The sequence below is a fragment of the Gorilla gorilla genome, chromosome 10, assembly GCF_029281585.2.
Source record: "Gorilla gorilla gorilla isolate KB3781 chromosome 10, NHGRI_mGorGor1-v2.1_pri, whole genome shotgun sequence".
NCBI classification, from domain to species: domain Eukaryota; kingdom Metazoa; phylum Chordata; class Mammalia; order Primates; family Hominidae; genus Gorilla; species Gorilla gorilla.
In genome coordinates, this window is record NC_073234.2 from 111171309 (window position 1) to 111186455 (window position 15147).

General features: G+C 40.4%; 1 protein-coding gene across 2 annotated transcripts in view; it reads right to left on the reverse strand.

Annotated features, from left to right (window-relative positions):
• The window catches only part of NTN4 (netrin 4), a 133039-nt gene that overhangs the window by 77968 nt on the left and 39924 nt on the right, over positions 1-15147 (reverse strand). For both annotated transcript variants that reach the window (XM_004053698.5, XM_019039356.4), the window contains exon 3: positions 2081-2359. In XM_004053698.5, the coding sequence (XP_004053746.4) occupies positions 2081-2359 (279 nt within the window). The remainder of the gene's footprint in view (positions 1-2080; positions 2360-15147) is intronic.

The window sequence follows — 15147 nt, forward strand, 5'->3', positions numbered from 1 at the left end:
TTTGGCAGAACAAAGAGAAACTTCTAGAATTTTTATCTTCAGCCTTAGAAAGTGTTGTTAACTCTGAAAGTTTATATTTAGAGGACTTACTTTAAAAAAAGAAAGTAATACTTTTAAATACCTGCTCATGATTTTTTTTTAATTTTTATTTATTTATTTATTTATTTTTTTGAGACAGAGTCTTGCTTTGTCACTCAGGCTAGAGTGCAGTGGCACGATCTCGGCTCACTGCAACCTCCGCCTCCCAGGTTCAAGTGATTGTTGTGCCTCCGCCTCTCGAGCAGCAGGGAATACAGGCGCCCACCACTATGCCCAGCTAATTTTTGTATTTTTAGTAGAGATGGGGTTTTGCTGTGTTGGCCAGGCTGGTCTGGAACTCCTGACCTCAGGTGATCCACCCGCCTTGGCCTCCCAAAGTGCTGGGATTACAGGTGTGAGCCACTGTGCCCGGCCACCTGAAGTTTTTATAAGGCCCTTGAGAACTCTGGCACTTTGTTGTGGTTGATCAGAGCCATGCAGGTAGTCTCATAGGTCCTTCAGTCCACAAATATTGAGGGTCCACCCTGTGCCATGTTATGGGGGCCTCTGTCATTTTGCTCAGGACTCTACTCTGAGGTGGTCCTGTATGGCTTGGATTATAAGAGACAGTGGAGGAAACAAAAGATCTGCATGCTCTCCTTTCACGAATTCACTAAAATGTCATGGCAAAATATTCTGAGCACTCTACCTCACATAAACTTTCTAGTTCACAGTCTGGTAGGTTGACATGTCTCTAAATATTTGTTATTTTCTGATTGAATCCTACCTGAACCCAGTTAACTGAGATACACTAAATCATAGCACCCTTTATTTGAAACAATACTGTAGGATTTCAAAGATCCATCAGTGTCTAGAAACTAGCAGGTATCTGTTGAATGAATGCTGCATTTTCTTCAACTCTGGGAGCCTGGATTAACTTCTACAAGTAATAGCACTGTTTCTATTTTGGTTACTTTCTGGCTACTGTCCTAGTCATTTTAGTTACCCTGATGCTGCCCCAGCGACTCAGCCCAGCCAGCACAAACTGTCCTGCTGGCTAACTGGATCATGGCTGCTGGTGGCCTATTGTATACTAGGGCTGAGAGAAAGAAGAAAGAATAGGGATGTCTACCCTTTAGGAAATGCAGTAGAATATTCTGCAGCCTTTTCCATTTTATTCATTTTGCTTTGGTTTGCTCAGAAGTATCAGAGCAAAATATAAAATCAAATAATTGGAGCGCTCATCCTTATTTTCTCCTTGCCCAATCCCCATCCATAGTCTCTGGATGTGTCCCAACAAGGTGCTTACTGCTGAGCCACTCTGTATCTTTTCTGGAAGTCGGGGAGGTAAGGACAGATAAACAATGACACTAATTTTTCATCATCTCCCTATTCCTATGTTGCTATCATTCAACCAAACACCTACTGAGCACCTACTTCTGGCCCAGGTAATACACTTGGTCCTGAGGATACAAAGATCATACAGTTCCTCAGAGAGTTCGCGGTCTCCTGGGGGATGCAGAGAAGTAAAAATTCAGAGGAAAGCCCAGGAGATGTGTGAACCTAGAGGAAAGAGAGTTTAACTCTGCCTTAGGTGAAGAGGGGGTCAGTCCTCTTCATGGAGGAGAATTTTTATTCATTCTGCTGGCTGGACAGCAAAGATACCAGGCATAAAATCGAGGTTCTTATTTTTCCCACTTTAAAATCTACTCCACAATGGTCCCCATTTACTGTCAAAGCTGGCTTGTGTGTGATAATACCACTAATATGATCATGCCATCCTCTCACTCCTGCTCACTTTACACTTTATATCTGAAGGTCACAGTACTAAAAACTGGCATGGGTGTTTTCCAAGGAATCTGGTTATCAGGCTTGACTACAACTCTGAAACTGAAGATTAAAAGACAAGTTAATAGGCACGTTATAGGATGGGTATGGCGTCGGAGCTGTGATGGGCAGAGGAAAAAATCAGCAGCACTATGTTAAGCATATGCCAACCAATGCCCAAAGCTGAAGGTAACTTATGATTTGTTTTTCTTAGGGGAAGACTTGTTTCACCTACCATGTGGAATGTTCCGGGGGCCTTGACAGGCCTGAAGCCATGAACAGGTATGCATTGATCAGCGTGGCCATTGCAGAAGCAGCTGCCCTTGACAATGAAATCATAGATTGCATAGTGTGTAAAATGTTGAGGCTCTTCGTTCAGGTCATTTCTCTGGCAGGGACAAGACTGTCGTTTCAGCAGCTGCACGCGAAGGTTGGTGATCTTCAGCTGCTCCTGAACTTTGGCACTGTAAGGGTTCTCTGTATCGTATGGTGGTGACAAAGCTTTGAAAATAACCTGTAAGGAGAAAGAAAATACCATGCGTTTATAGGACTGTGTGCAAACCCTGAATTGTTTGCCTAATGTAGTCCCTGTTTGATTTATGCCTTATGTCATCTGTGAACGATAAGATAACAAGAAGTTTTTAGACCTTGAGCACACCTGGGACAGAGCTGCCCTGTTATTCTAAGGAGCAGATGTGCTGCCTGTTTGTACACAGAAGTATACATTGAGTGACCAGCAGAGACCTGACCCTTGAGATAAAGGCAGCCATACAAAGATCTTGCCAGGAAGAGCATTCTGGGCGAGGGAAGAGCAAGCTTAAAGGCTTTGAGGCAGAGTCAAGCTTGGCTTGCTCAAGGAAGAACAACGAAGTCAGTGTGACTGGAGACCAGTGAACAAAGAGAGAGTGGCTGGAGAGGCGGACAGAGAGCAGGTGTGAGATAGACATGAATGGAGCCCTGTGGAAGTCACAGTAGAGTTATGCTGACTGCAGCGGAAGCCACTGGGACACTGTAGGCAGAGAGGTGATATCTGATTTACCTTGCCTAAAAATATAACTCTCTCTTTTTGGATATAAAAGTATCACCTTAGAGATCAATTTCATACCAAAAGTATGAAAAGGAAAGAATCGACTGTGTCACATGTCCAAGGTCTACTGGTACAGACCTGTCCTCAGTGAAATATAACTATGGGGGAGAGGGTAATAATTCAGCAGACATTTGGCCTCTGCAGCTCACTGTCTAGCCAGTAGCCAGAGTGGTTCTCTATAAACAGAGATTGGATCGTGTCACTCCCTTGCTGAAACCACCCCCACCCGAAGACCTCCCATTTTCCTCAGAACAAGATACAAAGTCCTTATAATGGCTCTGCCTGGTTTTTGTTCTTAGTACTTATCACCGTCTGACATTATATTTGTAGTGGTTTAGTGATTTACTGTCTTCCCAGTCCAGACCAAAAACTTCATGTAGGCGGTCACGGATGTATCCTAGGACAGTGGCTGGCACACAGTAAGTATTCAATAAATTTTTAGTAAACAAATTAATTAATTTAACATTGTCCTTGGCATTTGTGTAATAGGTGAGAATTCCAAATAACTTCCTTATGTCGGGTCTAAATTCATTCGCATACTGAATTTCACGCTAAGCACCAGTATTATGACAATAATAAGAAATAACGGAATAATTAACCGGTATTTGTATTTCTAGCTATTTTTGAACTTTTAAAGCTTAAACAACATTGTATCTTAAACTCAAACCACATTCTGTCCCATTTATCCACATGCAAAGTGGTGGAAGGAAGCTTAGCAGAAAATAAAATTTTCCAACAAACAATATGTCATATATTCAAAAGTCAGTACAGAAGTAACATCTTTTTCTTTTAACAACAGCTAGAACATGATTTTCTGTTTCGAAGCATTTTTTAAAAATTGAATCCATTATGGGCTTTATATGGAACTTATTCTCAACGTGACCTCCAAACACTGGCATTTCTGTTAGACAGGAAGAACCCTTGCTCTAAATGATATCAGTAAAGTGCTACCTCCTATTTTATCAACCACAGTAATGCAAGGACATGGAAAAGGACACACCAGTGCTAACCAAGTAAGAGCTCCACTGAAAAGTCTGTGGTGTCCTTCTCCTCGTTATCTGCCCACCCTTCCTTTTCCTGAGCCTCGGTGGCAACTGTTTGGTCTCTCTCTGTCTCTGCCACGTATTTACCCTTGACATTTACCCTAGTTCCCTCTCTCACCCCATTCCATCTCCCCCTCACCCTCAGAATTGTTCCGCACAGGCAATGCCAGAGGAAGCTCTGTCAAGGTCTGTAGGAACTTTGAAGCTCTTCTGCTTCCTGAGCCCAGACAGTGGGAGCTGAATGGCGGCTCTGTGCTTGGTGTGCATGACACCACAGTTGGCACGCGGATATCAGTAGGGAAGGGACATCATGACCCCTGAGGCTGTGTGCTGGAAAGGAGACAGCAGAGTGCCACAGACACAAAAGTGAACGGGAATTTAAACCATGAAATCTTTTTTCCAGAAAGGAGACGCCTTAATCTGATACCCTGGGAATGGATCTACCCTGCGTCAGGAAACAAAGAGTGCGCCAATACAGATGCTTCCAACTTCTGGCAGGTCGCCCTTTGGGTCCCACCCAGTTTTTCTTCAAACTTCCCCAGAAGAAGCCTGTATGGCATGAGTGAAATGAAGTAAGAAAACACGTAGAAGCCCTCAGGATAGTATCAGCCTCTTCTGTGTTTTGTTCCCATAAGGAAGGGAATGTATCTATAGGCCCATCACTGATCCTCTGTCTGCAACTGCCTCTTAATACACACTCCCAACAAGATATATTAATATTTAGAAAGTCAGGGATCGCGCTTTTTGACCAGGTTCAAGCATACTTCAGTATTTCTGGCTCGTTAGTGCTATTGGCCAGGACTTCATGATCTCATTTTTTAATTAAGAAATTTTATTATGTTTTGGTGGTTAATATTATGCTCATTACAGAAAAATCGGTCATGCAAAATATTAAAGATAATAAGTACCTACAACGTGATCTACCTCCAAAGATAACCAGGGATGCCAACTTGATAATATCTTTCTACCTAAACTTCTGTATGTATGCATACATATAAAATACAACATAAACATCTTTATATACCTTGTGAGTATTCTTCCAAGTCAATAAGTGTATCTCTACATCAGAGGTTCTCAAAGAATGGTTCCCCAGACCAACAGCACCCCTAGGGAACTTGTTAGAGATGCAAATTCTTGGACCCTATCCAAGATCAACTGAATCAGAAACTCTGCAGGTGGGGCCCAGCAATCTGTGTTTCAACAAGTCTTCCAGGTGATTCTGATACATAACAAAATTTGAGAAACACCGTTACATAATTTTAAAACCTGCTTAGAATTACAGTGTGTGGCTATGACATAATTTATTTAGCCAGGCTGCTATTGTTAGGCAACTAGGTTGCTTCCAACTTTTCAGTGTAACCCACTGCAGGGAACAACCTTGTAGCTAAAATGTGGATGTACAGACAGTAGTCCGCCCTTATCCTCCGGGAATGACTTCCAAGACCCCCAAGGGATGCCTGAAACTGCAGACAGTACTGAACCCATAGAGACTATGTTTCTCCTATACATACATACCTATGATAAAGTTTAATTTATAAATGAATTATATATAATATATAATTATATATTTATTATATATTAAATACAATTATATATAATTCATTTATAAATTAAACTTTATCATAGGTATGTATGTATAGGAAAAACCTATAATGTAAATTAATTATATATAAATTATATATATATACACATATATATATATACATATCTCCTCCATGCCAACATGGAGGATTGTTATATCCTCTTGATGAAGTGACTGTTTTATCTATGTATGTCCCTTTTTATCCTTGGCAATATTCTTTGATCTAAAATCTACTTTAATAGTAATATAGCCACTCAAGCTTTCTTTTAAAGTGTTTAATATATATATAAATTATATATAATTAATTTATAAATTAAACTTTATAATAGCACAGTAAGAGATTAACAACAATAAAATAGAACGAAAAATAAAATAAAACAATTATAACAATACACTGTAATAAAATTTATGTAAATGTGGTCTCTCTCTCTCTCAAAATATTTATTGTACTCGCCTATTTTTGGACCATCGTTGATGGTTACTGAAACCGCGGTAAGTGAAACTGCACATAAGGGAGGACTACTGTAATAATTTCCTGAAGATACATTTCCAAAGCTGAAATCAATGGGTAAAGGAAATGCATAATTTAAAAAATATCTGACCCTCTGAATGAATCATGGACCCCTTCCTACCTAACCTTTGGAATCTTCACATTTTCCTGGTCTTGCCTTATTTCTCTAAGCCTCGAATCCCTTGAACTTTGCCTGAGGATGGGGATTCTTGGCTCAGGTTCTGCCATTTCTTTGTGCCGCAGTGTAACAGAGAAATCCATACAAAGTCCTGAACAGGTGAAAATGACCTATATGATCTTTCTATTCTAGAATACTCATAAAAAATTCTCAATAAGAAGATGGAAAATTAGGCTAGGTGCGGTGGCTCATGCCTGTCATCCCAGCACTTTGGGAGGCCGAGGTGGGTGGATCACAATGTCAGGAGTTTGAGACCAGCCTGGTTAACATGGTGAAACCCCATCTCTACTAAAAATACAAAAATTAGCCAGGCATGGTGGCGTTAAAAAAAAAAAAAGCATTCTATATGTCTTATTTATGCTTTGAGATGAATATTTAAACAGAGCATCAATACAGTGTGAACAGAATAAGGAGTAAATATTAGGTACATAATAGTCAAGGAATTCTTTGAGAATCAAACTCATATCTTAACATATTGCTCCATGCCTAACATTGTATTGCCTATGTTGAATTATAAAAATTTGTAATAATAAATGTGATCATATTTTTAAAAATTCTTTTTAGCTGCTAGCTTGAGGAATATTCAAGGCCGTCCTGTGGACTCCCTTGGAACTCGTTCCTTCCATGATGGCACGCTTACACTGGTCTATTGTTGTTGCCTATTTACTTGTCTGTATCTCACATCAGACTCAGTGCTCAGAGGGCAGGGATCCTGTTTGTCTGGTTCACAGCTGTGCTCCCCAGCATGTCCCACAGTCTCTGGCACATTGTAGCATTTCATAATGACTGTTGAATGAATAAATGAATCAACTATTTCTCCAAGTATCATTCTAAGAGGAGAAGCCAAACAGGGTCTAGAGTTTAGAAGAACACAGATAGCAAGATGCTCTTACCACAAGTTCCGCACTCTTGACGAGAACGATGTGAACACACACATCTATGTATAAACACTATGTAAAAATATGTAATACATTTCAAAATGCTTTATGGATTTCTTCTCTTCAGTAGCACACAAGATCTTTCATATTCTTAAGAAAATGGATCAGGCAGGTATAGCAAACACTCCAAGAAATACAAATCTTTTCCATAGTTTCTGATCTAGTTTTCTTATTTACTAAAAATAGCAACTTCAGGAACATAATAACTGCATTTGTTCTTTAACAGTTCTTAAGATACTAGACATCCTCACATTCTTAAAGAAGCAGCTTTTTGTTTTAATGATTTTCTCTATTGTTTTTCTGTTTTTCTTTTTCATTGGTTTCTGCTTTTATCTTTATTATTTACTTTCTTCTGCTTACTTTGTGTTTAATGTGCTCTTCTTTTACTAGTTTCTTAAAGGGAAAACTTAGATCATTGATTTGACTTTTTAAAAATAATTCACTAAGCACTGAATTTTACTTTTAAGCTCTGTTGGACTTGAAGATCATTGATTTGAGATGTTTCTTTTTCCCTAAGTACTTCTTTAGTTGCATCCCCCCAAAGTTTGATATGTTGTGTTTTCATTTCCATTCAATTTCAAAATACTCCTGATTTCCTTTTGATTTCTTCTTTGAATAATTGGAATAAAAAGTGTGTTTATTCCAGTTATTTGGGGATTTCCAGATACCTTCCTGTTATTGATTTCTAACTTAATTTAATTGTGATCAAAGAACATATTTTGTATGATATGAATCCTTTTACATTTATCAATACTTGTTTTATGACTCAGTATATGTTCTGTCTTGATAATGCACCTTGTATCCTTGAAAAAGTATTGAAATATCCAGCTATAATTATCAACTTATTTTATTTCTCCCTTCAGGTTTTGCTTCATGTATTTTGAAGCCCTGTTGCTGGGTGCATAAACATGGAGGATTGTTGCTTTTTGTTTGTTTTTTTGAGATGAAGTCTCACTCTTGTTCCCCAGGCTGGAGGGCAGTAGCACGATCTTGGCTCACTGCAACCTCCACCTCCTGGGTTCAAGTGATTCTCATGCCTCAGCCTCCCAGGTAGTTGGGATTACAGGCTCCTGCCACCACGCCCGGCTAATTTTTGTATTTTTAGTAGAGATGGGGTTTCACTATCTTGGCCAGGCTGGTCTTGAACTCCTGACCTCAGGTGATCCACCTGCCTCGGCCTCCCAAAGTGCTGGGATTACAGGCCTGAGCCACCGTGCCCCGCCAACATGGAGGATTGTTATATCCTCTTGATGAAGTGACTGTTTTATCAGTGTATGTCCCTTTTTATCCTTGGCAATATTCTTTGATCTAAACTCTACTTTGATAGTAATATAGCCACTCGAGCTTTCTTTTAAAGTATTAGTAGGGTATATCTTTTTTTATCCTTTTACTTTTAACTTAGCTATATCTTTATATTTAAAGTGAGCTTCTTATAGGCAGCATACCTAATCTTTTTCAAAAATTTTGTCCAATATTATAATCTATGCCTTTAATGGGGATGTTTACACCTTTTACATTTAATGTGATTGATGATATTTACCACTTCACATATAGTATAAGAAACTAAGAATAGTATACTCTCATTTCCTCCCCTCAACCTTTGCACTGTTGTCATCCATATTACCTCTATGTATATGTTATAAGCTCCACAACACACTGTTAATACCTTGGCTTTAAAAAGCCAACTAATTATCTTTAAAGAGATTTTAGAAATACAAAAAGGCATTTCACATGTATTCACCTACTTTTCCTTTTTGATGATCTTCATTCCTTTTTGTAGGTCCAGATATCCATCTGGTATCATTTTTCTTCTGTCTGAAGGATTTCCTTCAATGCAAATCTGCTGGTGAAAAACTTTTTTTTTTTTTTTTTGGCTTCTTTATGTCTGAAAAAGTCTTGACTTCATCTTCATTTTTGTAAAATATTTTTTGCTGGGTATATAATTCCAAGTTGACTTCTTTTTTTCTTTCGGCACTTTAAAGTTTCTGCCTCCACTGTCTTCAGGCTTACATTGTTTCCAACAAAAAGCTTTTGTCATTCTTAGATTTGTTCCTCTGTACGTAATGTGCCATTTTTTTCTCTGGCTGCTTTTAAGGTTTTCTTTTTACCATTGCTTTTTAAACAATTTGATTGTTATGTGTTTTGGAGTAGATTTCTTCTTGTTTCTTGTGTTTAAGATTTGTTGCACTTCTTGGATCCATGGATTTATAGTTATTATAAAATTTAGAAAAATTTCAACCATTATTTCTTAAAAATTTTTGTTCCCCTCCTCTCCCTTCTTTCCTTTGTTGGTTCCAACTACATGTACCAAATTGCCTGAAGCTGTCCCAGAGCTCACTAATGCTATATTTATTTCTTTTTCTGGCTTTTTTTTCTCCCTGTGTTTCATATTGGGTCATTTCTATCGCTACGTATTAAACACCACTAATCTTTTCTTCTACAATGTCTAGTCTACTAATCCTGTTTGGTATGTATTTTTCATCTCAGGCATCAGAATCTTCAAAAACGGTCATTCAATTTTTTTTTTTGCTATCTTTTCCATGCCTCTGCTTAATGTGCTCCATCTTTCTTCCACCTTTTGAACATAAGAAATACAGTGATAATAACTGTTTTAAAGTCCTCAGCTACTAACTCTATCATTTGTGTCATTTCTGTGTCTGTTTCTATTGATTTGTTTTTCTTTTTATTATGAGTTGTATTCTCTGTTTCTTTGCAGGTCTTGATTAGCTGCTAGGTATCATGAATTTTACCTTGTTGGGGGCTGAATATTTTTGTATTCTTGAGCTTTTTCTTGGGATGCAGTTCAGTTTCTTGGAAATAGCTGGATCCTTTTGAGTCTTGCTTTTACATTTTGTTATGTGGGACCAATGCATTTTCTAGCATAAGGCTAATTCTGCCCCTCTACTGAGGTGATACCCTTCTAATTACTCTAACAATGAATTACAAGGTTTTCCACACTGTCTGTTCCTGGCCCCACGTTACCTCTGGGGATTGTTCCCTCCCTCCTTCAGGGTGTAATGCAACCTTGTTTTTACTAACTCTGTTCTTAGTCTCTCCCTTTTCTTTAATCACCTAGACTTGTTTCCACCTGAATTGACTCTCCCTTAGCTAAGAGAGCCAGACAGACTCCATCTTGGCTCTTTCACTGGCAGCCCCTTCCTCAAGAACTTGTGCAAGCTGACTCCCAGCACATCCAAGAATGCAATTAACTGATAAGATACTGTGGCGAGCAATATCTGCAGTTCCCAGGAATTCGTCTGATTGATAACACCCAAAGCCCCGCGTCTATCACCTTATAATAGTCTTAAAGCCCCTGCACCTGGAACTGTTTACTTTTCTGTAACCATTTATCCATTTAACTTTTTTGCCTACTTTCCTTCTGTAAAGTTGTTTTAACTAGACCCCCCCTCCCCTTTCTAAACCAAAGTATAAAAGAAAATCTAGCCCCTTCTTCGGGGCTGAGAAAACTTTGAGCATTAGCTGTCTCTTGGCCGCCGGCTAAATAAACGAACTCTTAATTCATCTCAAAGTGTGGTGTTTTCTCTAACTTGCTCAGGTACAACAAGGGTGTTTCTCTCTCTGGCCTCAGGTAGTTTTCTTGCATATGTGTTGAACAGTTCTCAGCTGGAGACTTGAGAAGGACTATCTGCAAATCTCTGAAAGTCTCTTCCAATATAGTGCTCTCCTCTGTGGAACTCTACCTTGCAAACTCTAGCTCCCTTGGTCTTTCCTAGATTCTTGAGTCCTTAAGTCAGGAAATCCATCGAGCTCTATCTAGGTTCCTCTTCCCTGCACTGCAGACTGGACACCCTCTCTAGGCGGTAAGCTGGGGTAATTGTAGGGCTCACCTCATTTGTTTCCCTCCTCTCAGGGATCATTGTCCTCTTCTGCTTGAAGTTCAATACTTTAAAACAATTGTTTCACATATTTTGTCCAGTTTTTTAGTAGTTTCAGGTGGGAGGGTAAATCTGGTCCTTATTACCCATCCTGGATGAGAAGTGACATGTAAAAACCCAAGGCAGCTTAACTTTTATAAAACACAGTTTATAAAACTGTACATAAACTAAGCCTTTATTTTTGTACTCAAATATATAGAAATGGCATATTGGATGTTTTATAATAAAGTTAGAAGTATAGTTATATTTAGTAGATAGAAAGGCATGAAAAATCAATAAAATATGTTCCTGAAAAATTTGAAAAAGAAAATATAAGCATCTAAACTTTGTACATTTATTCAATAATTCTGTTTTAGTAATTTGTGTCTGAATATACCAGTAAACTCCCATTATAACTTTTCAAATAATTTGTGATACCTATTATTATGATCGCCTATATATGTATGTATTGTTTTCTTTTCTTTTTTTTTCAGAGACAATGTCTTGCTTGAGTCTAGTGGCACAATCATAGCTCACCACAGCCTTGAACTACTGGGCTCAAGTAATCCTCCTGCGTAGCTGGGATTACAGGTGCATGCCACCATGCCCAGCTAACTTTTTTATTTTTTGTAGATACTAAGTCTGTGTTGCCCAGGTTGGTCTCAAACTCCTGGCCTCAAGAGATCTTCCTGCCTTGGTCTCTCAAAGTTTTGGGATTACAGGCATGAGCCACTGTGCTTGGACTATTTATATTTTTTGTGTGTGTGTTTATGCTATGTTTTGATGCATCCTTATATATCCCCAACATCTAATACAATGCCTTATGAATTCTCAATAATGTTACTGAATGAGTGAATCTGAATCATGTCAATACAGGTTTATTTTGATTTTCCAATATAAAAATAATGGAATAACTATAATAAAGATTTATTTTTATAATGTACATTTCATTAATAAGCAAAAATTCTAGGTACATATTGCCTCACAATAAACTTTATCACTTTAAAAATATCTTAATTTTTATGGTAATCTTACACCCCCTTCAACATAACTAGCACAATTTTACTTTATAGAAAAAATATATTTAATATGCCAGGCATGGTGGCTCACACCTGTAATTACAGCACTTTGGGAGGCTGAGGTGGGTGGATCACAAGGTCAGGAATTTGAGACCAGCCTGGCCAATATGGTGAAACCCCATCTCTACTAAAAATATGAAAAATTAGCTAGGCATGGTGGTATGCACCTGTAGTCCCAGCCACTCAGGAGGCTAAGGCAGGAGAATCACTTGAACCCGGAAGGCAGAGGTTGCAGTGAGCTGAGATCGTGCCACTGCAATCTGGCCTGGGTGACAGAGCAAGACTCTGTCTCAAAAAAAAAAAAAAAAAAAAAAGAAAAGAAAAGAAAAAATAGATTTAATATTAATCAGCTTATTATTTATTCATTACATTATTCAAATATGGCATTGAAAAAGTATTGAATATTTGAATATTTTCAGTAATAAATTTACACCAACTGCAGGAATGACTACAAACATTTAGGGAGAAATCCCTGGAACTTTTGCCTAATATATCTAATAAAAAGACAAATCACCTCCATAGTAAAACCTATTTTCTTTTCTTTTTTTTTTTTTTTTGAGATGGAGTCTCGTCCTGTTGTCCGGGTTGGAATGCAGTGGCATGATCTCGGCTCACTGCAACCTCCCAGTTCAAGTGATTTTCCTGCCTCAGCCTCCAGAGTAGCTGGAATTACAGGCACGCACCACCATGCCCGGCTAAGTTTTGTATTTTTAGTGGAGCTGGGGTTTCACCATGCTGGCCAAGCTGGTCTCGAACTCCTGACCTCAGGTGATCCACCCAGCTTGGCCTCCCGAAGTGCTGGGATTACAGGTGTGAGCCACCATGCCTGGCCCTATTTATATATATAAAATCACATTTCTTCCCTACTGTGTCTAAGCCTGGTTGGAATAGGATCTATAGTGAGAAACATTTCCACTTGTATTTGTCAGGCCTCTGAGCCCAAGCCAAGCCATCGCATCCCCTGTGACTTGCACGTATACACCCAGATGGCCTGAAGTAACTGAAGAATCACAAAAGAAGTGAAAAGGCCCTGCCCTGCCTTAACTGATGACATTCCACTATCGTGATTTGTTCCTGCCCCACCTTAACTGAGTGATTAACCCTGTGAATTTCCTTCTCCTGGCTCAGAAGCTCCCCCACTGAGCACCTTGTGACCCCTGCCCCTGCCCACCAGAAAACAACCCCCTTTGACTGTAATTTTCCATTACCTTCCCAAATCCTATAAAACGGCCCCACCCCTATCTCCCTTCACTGACTCTCTTTTCGGACTCAGCCCGCCTGCACCCAGGTGAAATAAACAGCCATGTTGCTCACACAAAGCCTGTTTGGTGGTCTCTTCACACGGACGCGCATGAAATTTGGTGTTGTGACTCGGATTGGGGGACCTCCCTTGGGAGATCAATCCGCTGTACTCCTGTTCTTTGCTCCATGAGAAAGATCCACCTATGACCTCAGGTCCTCAGACCGACCAGCCCAAGGAACATCTCACCAATTTTAAATCAGGTAAGTGGCCTCTTCTTACTCTCTTCTCCAACCTCTCTCACTGTCCCTCAACCACTTTCTCCTTTCCACTCTTCAATCTCTCCCTTCTCTTAATTTCAATTCCTTTCATTTTCTGGGAGAGACAAAGGAGACACGTTTTATCTGTGCACCCAAAACTCTGGCGCCGGTCACGGACTGGGAAGGCAGGCTTCCCTTGGTGTTTAATCATTGCAGGGACGCCTCTCTGATTATACACCCACGTTTCAAAGGTGTCAGACCACGCAGGGATGCCTGCCTTGGTCCTTCACCCTTAGCAGCAAGTCCTGCTTTTCTGGGGAAGGGGCAAGTCCCCCAACCCCTTCTCTCCTTGTCTCTACCCCTTCTCTGCTTTTCTGGGGAAGGGGCAAGTACCCCAACCCCTTCTCTCCTTGTCTCTACCCCTTCTCTGCTTTTCTAGGGGCGGGGCAAGTACCCCTCAACCCCTTCTCCTTCACCCTTAGCAGCAAGTCCTGCTTTTCTGGGGGAGGGGCAAGTACCCCTCAACCCCTTCTCCTTCACCCTTAGCAGCAAGTCCCACTTTTCTGGGGGAGGGGCAAGTACCCCTCAACCCCTTCTCCTTCACCCTTAGCGGCAAGTCCCGCTTTTCTGGGGGAGGGGCAATACCCCTCAACCCCTTCTCCTTCACTCTTAGTGGCAAGTCCCGCTTTTCTAGAGGAGAGGCAAGTACCCCAACCTTGTATCTCTGTGCCCCAATCCCTTATTTCCGCGCCCCGACCTCTTATCTCTGTGCCCCAATCCCTTATTTCCATGCCCCGACCCCTTATTTCTGTGCCCCGACCCCTTATTTCCGTGCCCCAACCCCTTATTTCTGCACCCCATCCCTTATTTCCATGCCCCAACCTCTTATCTCTGCGCCTCAACCCCTTTTCCCACTTTTCTGGAAGGTAAGAACCGCCAAACCCCTTCCCTCCGTTTCTCTACTCTCTCTTTTCTCTAGGCTTGCTTCCTTCACTATGGGCAACCTTCCACCCTCCATTCCTCCTTCTACTTCCTTGTCCTGTGTTCTCAAAAACTTAAAACCTCTTCAACTCACACCTGACCTAAAACCTAAATGCCTTATTTTCTTCTGCAATGCCACTTGACCCCAATACAAACTCAACAGTAGTTCCAAATAGCCAGAAAATGGCACTTTGAATTTTTCCATCCTGCAAGATCTAAATAATTCATGTCGTAAAATAGGCAAATGGTCTGAGGTGCCTGACGTCCAGGCATTCTTTTACACATCAGTCCCTTCCTAGCCTCTGTGCCCACTGCAACTCGTCCCAAATCTTCCTTCTTTCCCTCCTGCCTGTCCCCTCAGTACCAACCCCAAGCATCGCTGAGTCTTTCTAATCTTCCTTTTCTACAGACCCAGCTGACCTCTCCCTTCCTCCCCAGGCTGCTCCTCGCCAGGCCGAGCTAGGTCCCAATTCTTCCTCAGCCTCCGCTCCTCCACCCTATAATCTTTTTATCACCTCCCCGCCTCAC